The sequence below is a fragment of the Chiloscyllium plagiosum genome, chromosome 11 (genome assembly GCF_004010195.1).
Source record: "Chiloscyllium plagiosum isolate BGI_BamShark_2017 chromosome 11, ASM401019v2, whole genome shotgun sequence".
NCBI lineage: Eukaryota > Metazoa > Chordata > Chondrichthyes > Orectolobiformes > Hemiscylliidae > Chiloscyllium > Chiloscyllium plagiosum.
The window spans coordinates 402,031-413,708 of record NC_057720.1 but is presented as its reverse complement, the minus strand read 5'-3'; the positions used below and the strand labels follow the sequence as shown (position 1 = coordinate 413,708).

Genomic DNA, 11,678 nt, shown 5'->3' with positions numbered 1-11,678 from the left:
CACTCCCTCAGTACTGACTCTTTGACAGTGCAGCACTCCCTCAGTACTGACCCTCTGACAGTGCCCCACTCCCTCAGTACTGACCCTCTGACAGTGCCCCACTCCCTCAGCACTGACCCTCTGACAGTGCGGCATTCCCTCAGTACTGACCCTCTGACAGTGCCCCACTCCCTCAGTACTGACCCTCTGACAGTGCAGCACTCCCTCAGTACTGACTGACTTTCTTTGCAGTTACTGTGTTTATGTGGTGAGTCCAGTTGAATTTCTGGTCAATGGTAATTACGAGGTTCGTTGATAGTGGTGGATTCAGTGATGGTAACTCGATTGAATGTCAAGGGGCAGTAATTAGATTGTTGCTTATTGGAGATGGTCATAGCCTGGCATTCGTGTGGTGCCAGTGTTACATGTCACCTCTTAGCCCAAGCCTGGGTATGGTCCAGATCTTGTTGCATTTAAACATGGACTTCTTCAGTGTCTGAGGAGTCATCAATGGAGCTGAACACCGTGTAATCATTGGCGAATATCCCCATTTCTGACCTTATGAAGGAGGGATGGTCATTGATTAATCTACTGAAGATGGTTGGGCCTTGGATACTCCCGTGAGGAACTCCTGCAGAGATGTCCTGGAGGTGCTGGTGTTGGACCGGGGTGGACAAAATCAGAAGTCACACGACCCCAGGTTGTAATCCAACAGGTTTATTTGAAATTACAAGCCTTCGGAGTGCTGTCCCTTCATCAGGTGAAGTGGAGGAAATGTACAGGCACGCAATTTAAAAGTGGAGAGACGATGGGATTTGTCCTGTTCTTTATGTACTGGACATACTGGGGCAATTTTCCACATTGTCAAATAGAGAGGAGATTGCTGGAGCCTTGACCAAGATCTTTGTGTCCTCGCCAGCCACTGGAGAGATCCCAGAGGAATGGCAGGTAGTTAATGTTGTTCCTCTGTTTAATAAAAGGGAAATGGGGATAATCCAGGAAACTGTAGACTTTTGAGGCTCACATTGGTTGTCAGAAGCTATTGGAGAGGATTCTTAGGGATAAGATTGACACATATTTGGAAAAGCATGACCTAATTAGGAGCAGTCAGCATGGCTTTGTGCAGGATAGGTCATGTCTTACTAACTTGATTTAATTTTTCGAGAAGGTGACAAAAGTGATCGATGAGGGTGGAGCAGTGGATTGTTTACATGGATTTTAGTGAGGCTTTCAACAAGGTCCCTTATGCTGGTGCATCCAGAAGATTTGGATGCATGGGGTCCTTGGTTACCTGGCCGCGTGGATTCAGAATTGGTTTGCACATAGAAGACAGAGTGGTAAAAACAATGATTGCAGATGCTGGAAACCAGATTCTGGATTAGTGGTGCTGGAAGAGCACAGCAGTTCAGGCAGCATCCGAGGAGAAGAGCTTTTGCCCGAAACGTCGATTTCGCTGCTCCTTGGATGCTTCCTGAACTGCTGTGCTCTTCCAGCGCCATTAATCATAGAAGACAGAGTGTCATGGTGGAAGGATGTTTTTCAGGCTGAAGGTCCATGACTAATTGTGTTCTGCAGGGATCCTTCCTGGGACCTCTGCTGTTTGTGATGTATATAAATGACTTAGATGACAAGATAGGTGGGTCAGTTAGTCAGTTTTCAGACAATACAAAGATCAGTGGAGCTGTGGATAGTGTAGAAGGTTGTCAAAGGATACAGCAGGATATAGATAATTTGCAGATACGGGAGAAGAAATGGCAGATGGAGTTTAATCTGGGTAAGTGCGAGGGGCTGCACTTTGGGAGATCAAATGTTAATGAAAAGTATATAGTTACTGGCAGGACCCTGAACAGCATTGATGTATAGAAGGATCTTGGGGTTCAAGTCCATAGCTCCCTGAAACTGGCCATGCAAGTAGTTAGGGTGGTAAAAGAAGGCCTTTATTGGTCAAGGAACTGAGTATAAGAGTCAGGATGTCACGTTGCTGCTTTATGAGACTTTGATTCGGCCACACTTAGAGTATTGTGTTTAGTTACAGGAAGGATATTGTCATAGGCAGATGCATCTGCAGCTGACAGATTGGTAAGAATGAGGTCGAGTATGCTTTTCCCTCTTGTTGGTTCCTTCACCACCTGCTGCAGACCCAGTCCAGCAGTTATATCCTTTAGGACCCGTAATGCTGCTGCCGAGCCACTCTTGGTGATGGGACAGTGAAATCCCCCACCCCCCAGAGTATATTCTGTGTCCTTGTCCCCCTCAGTGCTTCCTCCAAGTGTTGTTCAACATGGAAGGTTACTGATCCATCAGCCAAGGGAGGAGGGTATGCAGTAATCAGCAGGAGGTTTCCATGCCCATGTTTAACCTGGAGCCATGAGAGTTCCTGGGGTCTGGAGTGAGGACTCCCAGAGCAACTCCCTCCTGACTGTATCCCACTGTGCTGCCCCTTCTGCTGGTCTGTCCTGTCAGTGGGATGGTGATGGTGGTGTCTGGGACATTGTCTGTAGGGTATGATCCTGTGAGAATGACTGTGTCAGGCTGTTACTTGACTAGTCTGTGAGACAGCTCTCCCAATGTTGGCACTAACCCCCAGATGTTAGTGAGGGGGACTGTGCAGGGTCGACAGGACTGTTTCTGTCGTTGTCTTTTTCAGTTCCTAGGTCGATGCCAGGTGATCCGTCCAGATTCAATGCTTTTCAGTAAATTATGATTTGTTTCATACAATGATGTACCTTCCTAGAGCTATTTCAGAGACCAGTTCAGAACAAATCACATTGCTGTGGGTCTGGAGTCACCTGTAGGCCAGACCAGGTAAGGCTGACAGTTTCCTTCCCTGAATGACGTTAGTGACCTGATGGGTTTTAGACGCTTATGTTTATTGTATTAACATTTTACTATCTGCTGTGATGGGAACTGTACCTAGTCCCCAAGATCAGTTCCATGTTTCTGGGTTACTGGTCCAGTGACATTATCCATGACACCATCACCTCCTCTCACTGTATGAATGGTAGCTGCTTTGTCACTGACTTTGTGACAGTATTTACTGTGAAACGTATTGTTAGCTCCTGAGGTAGATTTGGGTGCTGCGTAAATGTAAGTGGTTTATTTTTCAGTCCGTGATCTGATAAAGTTGAGGGCATGTTAAACGTGAGACTGCTGGATTTAATTGTCCCGAGTAACAGATAGGAGTGTGTGAACTGTTAGGGAGGGAGAAGTTGTCATTTTGTTTGATTGAATGATCACCAGACGCAGAGTGAAGCCCCCGTGGCAAGAGAAAAGTGAATTTTCATATTCGACAGGAATGCAGGAATGTTGGAAATTATGTAGCCATTTCCCTGAGGGCTGAGATTCTCTGCTATTCCCTCCCTCCCCCACTCTCAGCCCCTGACGTTACTTGCTACATTAAACCCACCTGAAAAATGGATTAAATGTCTCTCTGTCTCTCACAGGGTCCGCCTGGTCGAGCTGGTCTTCCTGGAGCAGACGGATTGCCTGGTCCTCCAGGCACAATGCTAATGTTACCGGTATGTTCCACACTCTCTCTCTCTGGCTGGCTGCCATATTGGCTTTTAAATTTTGTTCAGGCTTCAGTGGATCTGTAAAGTCAATGAGGAATCATGAAATCCAACAGCACAGAATGAGGTCTTTTAGCCCATCAAACCCATGCTAGATCTTTGAAAAAAAAACTGTCCAAAGTAGGTCACCATTCCCTCCCCCCCCCCGGTTCCTGTGTGAAAGTTCTGATGGAATCTGCTCCCACCGCCCTTTCAGGCAGCACCTTCCAGACCCCAACAACTCACTGTGTAAAACAATCCCCCTCCCCTCTCCTCCTGGGGCTTTTCCCTTCAATCTGTCTCCCTCTGCTCCCTCACCCTCCTGCCCCGAGAAACACTTTCTCCTGATTTACTCCATCAAACTCTCTCCATCAAACTCACTCTGTCAGATCTGCTGGAGAAACTCAGCATCTGTGGAGAGAGAAATAGAGTTAATGTTTTGTTCAGTGTCTCTTCTGCAGAATTGATGTATCTATAAAGTATACTTCAGTATTTATACTGAAGACAGGGGATGGGGGGGTGGGGGGGGTGGGGTGAAGAGAGAAATAAACGCTTGGTTGACTTGGAGACCAGAGAGCGCGGATAGTGAGTCAGCAGACAAAGGGATTGGTAATGGTGAGCTAGAGAGAGGAGAAGCTGATAACAGGGAGCATTAGTGAGTGGGAGTGGGTTGGCTCTGCTAACAGTAGCCTTTATCATGACAGGGTCTGGGGTGTGGGGTTTTGGGGAGGAACATGGGAGAAGGTGCTCAGGCCCTAAAAGTTTTGAAAACGATATGGAGTCCAGAAGGCTGTAGAGTTCCCAACGAAAAATGAGATGCTGTTCTTCCAGCTTACACTGAGCTTCACTGGAGCACTGCAGCACAACTGAAACAGAGATATTGGCCAGGGAACAGCATATATACCATCTTTAATGTACATACAATCGTCAGCATATATGCCACCTTCAATATATATACCATCTTCAACATATAAAGCACCTTCAGGATATATACCACCTTCAGCATATATACTACCTTCAACATATATACCACCTTCTGCATATGTACCAACTTCACCCATATATATAAAACCTTCAACATCTAGAGTCTAGATTAGAGTGGTGCTGGAAAAGCACAGCAGGTCAGGCAGCATCCGAAGAGCAGGAAAATTGACGTTTCGGGCAAAAGCCCTTCATCAGACATAGAGCTCTGCAGTCCTTGTTTTTACCACCTTCAACATATATACCACCTTCAGCATATATATGATCTTCTACATATATACCACCTTATGCATATATGCCATCTTCAGCATTTATACCACCTTCAATGTATACACTATCTTCAGCATATACACCACCTTCAACATATATATCACCTTCAGCATATATACCATCTTCAGCATATATACCATCTTCAGCATATATTCCACCTTTTCCAAAGTATTATCAGTTATGAGGAAGGGTCACTGGGACCTGAAATATTAACTCTGTTTTCTCTCCGCTGATGCTGACAGAACTGCTGAGTTTTTCCAGCAACTTCTGTTTTGCTTGCGATCTTTGTGCCTCAGCAAATGGAGTGTGGCAAAGAGATTATTGTTTAGAATAACTCAATCCAGTTGCTTGTCGATTCTTCTTATGAGGTCTTTAGTGAAATTGGAAACAGCACAAGCTCCACGGTGCCAGAGTTGAGGTCAGCCAGAAGGTTCGAGCATCCTGCAGAGATTCCCTGCAGTTCCCCCACCCTCACCCTCTCTCTCAGAGACTATTGCACCCGTCAGGTCAAACACATGAGCCTTTGTGGATGGAAGGAGAACTGAATAAGCCTGTTAAAAGAAGCAGACTAGATCCATGGCTTTTATCAACAGAATTATTGATTCCCTTCAGAAAGTGGGAAACCATTCAGCTGCATTTGGTCATCACTAAACTATCCCACCTTGTTTCTGTGTGATCCTTATTACCCTAAACATTAATCAAACTCAGTCTTGAAATTCCAAATTGACTCAACATCTGTTTTATTATCCAGCATTTATTACCCATCCCTAATTACCCAGATGGCAATTAAGAGTCAAACCCATTCCAATTGGTCTGGAGTCACAAACAGGCATGACCAGGTAAGGACAGCAGCTTCCTCCCCTAATGGGCATTACTGAACCAGAGGGGTTTTACAGTAAGCAGCAGTAAGTTCATGGCCATCGTAAGGCCAGAATTTTCCATTCCAGATATTTTATTGAATTCACATTTCACCATTTATGGTAGGATTTGCATCCATGTCCCCAAAACGTTATCCCAGGGTTCTGTGTTGCTCATCCAGTGACATTACAACTACACTACCTCCTCTTCTAGGAGACAATTCAGGGTGCTACATCAAAGGCTATGACAGAAAATAAAAGCTCATGGTGTAGGGGGTAACAGATTACCATGGATAGAAGACTGGCCAGCTGACAGAAAACAGAGACTATGAAGAAATGGGTCTTTGTTGCTTGTCAGGATGTGGTGAGTGCAAGCCCCCAGGGCTCTGTGCTGGGACCTAAACCTTTTACAACTTACATCAATAATGTGGAGGAGGGGAGTGAACGCACAGTGGATTAATTCCCAGACAACACCGAGATAGTTTGGAAAGTATTTCATGAAGAAGAGACAGTTTCATTTTTATCTCAGTCCAAGGAGTATTGAAACCTGCCTCAGTGTTACTGCTGTTAGATTCCAGATGTGGAGAAGGTAGGGCTGATTGTTTATAAACTAATCCTTTACAAATTGCACCCAGATCTCCAGATTTTAATAAATCCTGGCAGGAGGCTGGCTCACTGACTGAAGGGAATAGGGAAAAGCCCGAGAGGGGGAGGTGAGGGAGATTGTTTTACACAGTGAGTTGTTCAGATCTGGAAGGTGCTGCCTGAAAGGGCGGTGGGAGCAGAATCAATCAGAACTTTCACACAGGGAATCGGGGAAACACTGGGAAAGGGAAAGCTTTTCACTGAAGTCAGAAATAATTCTTTCAAAGAGCTAGCATGGGTACAATTGCCTGAATGGCCTGTATTATTTGAGGATTCTGTTGAGGCCACTGTCAAAGTCTGACTGATGAAGGATAGGTGGACTGAGTCAGTTCCTGGAGGGTTAGGATGGCTTTGTGTGAAGTACCAGCTGGATCCAGAACAGCATCCTACAACAGGCTTTCGTTTTGGTCTTGTATCAATGATGTTACATAATCGTTTGGAGGCCTTGCAGTCAGAGGAATTGCTTGTATGGAATGAACAATTAAAAACGTTACTGCCGTATCCTGAACCTCAAATTGAAACCACAGCCTGTGAAGGTCTGTGAACTGAGAGTGGCCATTCAACCCTTTGAGTCCATGCTGTCCATCAATCCAGTCCCACACCCCTGTGCATGTTTATTCACTGTTGTTACTTTTTGGAAACACCTCAGTCCCCACCACCTTCATGGCACTGAGATTTCACACAGAAAACTGAGCAATGATTGGAGTAAATCATTAAAGGCTGTATTGGGACTTGGTTATAATCTAATGCTGCTGTTAGACTCTCACCGATGGAAGATTACACCTGCAGAACTCTGTTTCTCTCACAGAGTGGGGAAGGGTCGGATAAAACACATGTTTGTGTCCATTCCCATCGCAGATTGGCCCCTTGAGGAGATTGCTTCCCTGTCACCTGGACCTGAGGACTGGAACTGCCAACCAGGCCTAGCTGACCAGGAATCCCCAACACTCTTACTGCCTGCTGCTGGGTCATTGAAAGGGTTTGCAGATGGTCACTGGGCCTGTAAGGCTGTATTATCAACACCCCCTCCTCACCCCCAGCTGGCAAGTGCCTGAGTGGGGCTTGAATCCAGAGTTTAAGGCCCTGGGACAGGGATCCTTCCCAACGAGTCACAGGAACCCCTCACTTCAGAAATCTCTCCAGATAAACACAGACAGGATAGACACCACTGGGCTAGCAGGTTTGAGACTGGCACTGTGAGGATGAAATGGGTGAGAGAAACAGGAACCATTCAGCCTAATCAATCAGATGGTGACTCAATTCTAGCCCGCTTCCCATTTTCCCGAATTTGCTCCATCTCCTTTTCAAACTGCAGCAAGAAACTCCATTGACCCGACTCGATTGTGCCACCTTCACTCTCCCATTGGTCCTGCAACTGCTTTCAGGACAGAGACCCAGACACATGTCGCTGCTGCTCATGAAGAAATGCTGCCTCAGTTCAGCCTAATTTGAAGATTTTGCCTCTTTCCTCCATTCTGTGCTATCACTGGGAGTGGTGTCTCTCTATCGTGTGAGCGTGAATTGTTTTTGTTGTGGTTTCTCTCAGCTGGGTTGTTAGTTTTATGGGCAACGATAATGCAACGGTAATGGATGGTGGCTAACAGGAAAGGCAGAACGAGTTTTATCCTCAGAGTGACTGTCCAAGGTAATACCTTCAGGCCAGAGTAAATCCTCAATTTACACATGCACTTGTGATTAATTTGTACCATGGCGTGTAGTTTGAGGTGATTGTGTGTCTCTGTTGTGTGCAGTTCCGGTATGGTTCGAGTGGTGAGAAGGGGCCAGTGATATCAGCTCAGGAAGCCCAGGCTCAGGCGATTCTACAGCAGGCAAGGGTAAGTCAATGCCAGAACACAGCAAACAAACTCTCTCTCTCCTCCCTTTCTCCTCCCCTTTCTCTTTCATGCTCTCACTCTATCTAAAACACACTCCATCTCTCCAACTCTCTCTCAGAACCTGTAACTCTCACGCTCTGTCTCAGACCTTCTCTAACTCTCAGTCTCTCCCTCAGCCCCTATCTAACTCTCTCTCTCTCTCTCCCCCTCAGACTCTCTCTAACTCTCTCTCTCTCCCTCAGATCCTCTTACCCTGTCTCTCCCTCAGACTCTCCTCATTGTTAACATGTTTGTGTGTTCTCTCCAGATTGCAATGCGAGGTCCAACTGGGCCAATGGGATTGACAGGAAGAGCGGGTCCTGTGGTAAGTGGTGATTTGATTGGATTTTCTCTCTGTCACATGATATGTTTCAACAGTTTCTGGTTCCCAGTGTCATCGGGACAGAGTCTGAACGGGGACAGGAACTGCAACCAGATCCCTATCGGAAACCTGAACTATTGAGGGATTTGTAGGAATGGCTCAGTGAATGTGGGGGAGATGTGGGTGGCGGGGGAGTGTGGACAATGGGAGGTAGTGGACAATGGGAGGTGATGGACAGTGGGAGGTGATGGACAGTGGGAGGTGGTGGACAGTGGGAGGTGGTGGACAGTGGGCTGGGAGGTGATGGACAGTGGGAGATGGTGGACACTGGGAGGTGATGGACAGTGGGAGATGGTGGACACTGGGAGGTGATGGACAGTGGGAGATGGTGGACACTGGGAGGTGATGGACAGTGGGAGATGGTGGACACTGGGAGGTGATGGACAGTGGGAGATGGTGGACACTGGGAGGTGATGGACAGTGGGAGATGGTGGACACTGGGAGGTGATGGACAGTGGGAGATGGTGGACACTGGGAGGTGATGGACAGTGGGAGATGGTGGACACTGGGAGGTGATGGACAGTGGGAGATGGTGGACACTGGGAGGTGATGGACAGTGGGAGATGGTGGACACTGGGAGGTGATGGACAGTGGGAGATGGTGGACACTGGGAGGTGATGGACAGTGGGAGATGGTGGACACTGGGAGGTGATGGACAGTGGGAGATGGTGGACACTGGGAGGTGATGGACAGTGGGAGATGGTGGACACTGGGAGGTGATGGACAGTGGGAGATGGTGGACACTGGGAGGTGATGGACAGTGGGAGATGGTGGACACTGGGAGGTGATGGACAGAACAATGTGATGTGCAATGAGAGTCAGCTTATCCTGAGAGATAAGAATGAAACAATTCCACATGGGCTGGTATTATGGGGCACAGTGGCCAGGAACGTGTGAAATGCAATGCCCCAAATAAACAACAAAATAATGACAACCAGATCACCCAATCGATCACAGTCCAGCACTGGACAGGCCTCTAGAGAACTCTTCACAATTCTACCCCTGACCTCCGAGGAAATGCGGGTTTTATTTCAACTGCTCCTCTCAGGCCTGATATCTGCGACAGTGCGGCACTCCCTAAATACGGACCCTCTGACAGTGCTGCACTCCCTCAGCGCTGACCCTCTGACAGTGTGGCACTCCGTCTGCACTGACCCTCTGACAGTGCTGCACTCCCTCAGCGCTGACCCTCTGACAGTGTGGCACTCCTTCAATAGTGACCCTCTGACAGTGCGGCACTCCCTCAGCACTGACCCTCTGACAGTGCGGCACCCCCTCAGCACTGACCCTCTTACAGTGCGGTACTCCCTGAGCACTGACCCTCTTACAGTGGGATACTCCCTCAGTACTGACCCTCTGACAGTGCAGCACTCCCTCAGTACTGACCCTCTGACCAGTGCGCACTCCCTCAGCACTGACCCTCTGACAGTGCGCACTCCCTCAGCACTGACCCTATGACACTCTGACAAAGCGGTACTCCCTCAGATGAGCAGAAATGTATTGAATGGTCCTTGTGAATTATGAGTGATTTTGACTGAGTTTGTTTTGTTGGGTAAACGCTGCAGGAAGCGGAATTCACTGTCAATTCCCTGATGGGTTGAGCCTGTGTCTGGCTGTTGTGAAGCTGTGAGCAAGTTGCTACTTGTGTTGGCATTCTGTTTGATGGTGTAACTATCTATTCAAGTCCAGGCAGCCGGGACTGGGTCAAAGGTTATTTGAAGCTGTGCTTCACTTCAAACCTCTTTCTATTCACGAAACAGGAGCTTCCCTGCTCCAATCGGCGGGAAGTTTATGGTAACCAGACGAGACACTGTAACGTGGGAGAACCCATTTCCTGCTGCTGCTGGTATTTAGTCTCATTCCTCTCCCTGGCTGAGGCTGGTGAATGGAGCTGAGTGGATTGTGTGTCTGTCCCTGTGAGGGTTTGATTGCAGTTTGCGGTCGGTATATGATCGAGACATCGCTGACTGCAGAGTATTCTGCAAGGGAGCAGGAAATAGTTGGAAATTATCGGAGCACATGGATGAAATCAATCTGCCAGACAGCACTCGGGCTGAATTCCTGCTCACTCTGTGTGTGCAGAATCAAAACCCATCCATTCTAATTCCACGCAAAATCATTCCGAAACTTCAAAATTGCCCTTTTTTGTTCAGACAGAGCAAGGTGAGGTGCTTCTAATTTACAAATGTCACAGGTCATGCCTGAATCAAATCAGGAGAAAGTGAGGACTGCAGTTGCTCAGGATCAGAGCTTAAAAATGTGTTGCTGGAAAAGCGCAGCAGGTCAGGCAGCATCAAAGGAGAAGGGCTTATGCCCGAAATGTCGATTCTCCTTCTCCTTTGATGCTGCCTGACCTGCTGTGCTTTTCCAGCAACACACTTTTAAGCCCTGAATCAAATCACCCAATCCTCTTCCGGACAAGATGATCCTCAGGAACAGCCCAGGGGTCTCTGGACACTGGACACTCAGCCCATTGAGTCTGTGCTGAGATTTCAATCAGATTATCCCTCAGTCTCATCGCTGTCCATACTCTTCCCCAATGGAACCATCAATCTCAGTCTGAAGTGTTTCTGTTACTGGGAGTCTCATGTTTCTGTTGTAGAGAGAACTCCAGATTTCCACTCAATTTCTCCTGAGAAACTCGTTCCTGCTTTGATTCTGTTCAAAGGTGAAAAGTCAAAAATAACAGAAACAGAAGAACATGGAACAATACAGTGCAGAACAGGCCTTCGGCCCTCGATGTTGCACCGACCTGTGAACTATTCTCAGCTCGTCCCCCTACGCTATCCCAAAATCATCCATGTGCTTATCCAAGGATTGTTTAAATCTCCCTAATGTGGCTGAGTTGACTACATTAGCAGGTCGGGCATTCCACACCCTTACCATTCTCTGCGTAAAGAATCTGTCTCTTACATCTGTCTTAAATCTATCACCCCTCAATTTGTAGTTACGCCCCCTCGTACACGCTGAAGTCATCATCCTAGGAAAAAGACTTTCACTGTCTACCCTATCTAATCCTCTGATCGTCTTGGATGTCTCTATCAAATCCCCCCTTAGCCTTCTTCTTTCCAATGAGAACAGACCTAAGTCTCTCAGCCTTTCTTCATAAGACCTTCCCCCCAGACCAGGCAACATCCTGGTA

General features: G+C 47.4%; 1 protein-coding gene across 1 annotated transcript in view; it reads left to right on the top strand.

The window, feature by feature from the left end:
• The window catches only part of col11a1a (collagen, type XI, alpha 1a), a 251,811-nt gene that overhangs the window by 40,708 nt on the left and 199,425 nt on the right, over nucleotides 1-11,678 (top strand). The window contains exons 7-9 of the mRNA XM_043700060.1: nucleotides 3,423-3,497; nucleotides 8,032-8,115; nucleotides 8,423-8,479. Coding sequence (XP_043555995.1) covers nucleotides 3,423-3,497; nucleotides 8,032-8,115; nucleotides 8,423-8,479 — 216 coding nt within the window. The remainder of the gene's footprint in view (nucleotides 1-3,422; nucleotides 3,498-8,031; nucleotides 8,116-8,422; nucleotides 8,480-11,678) is intronic.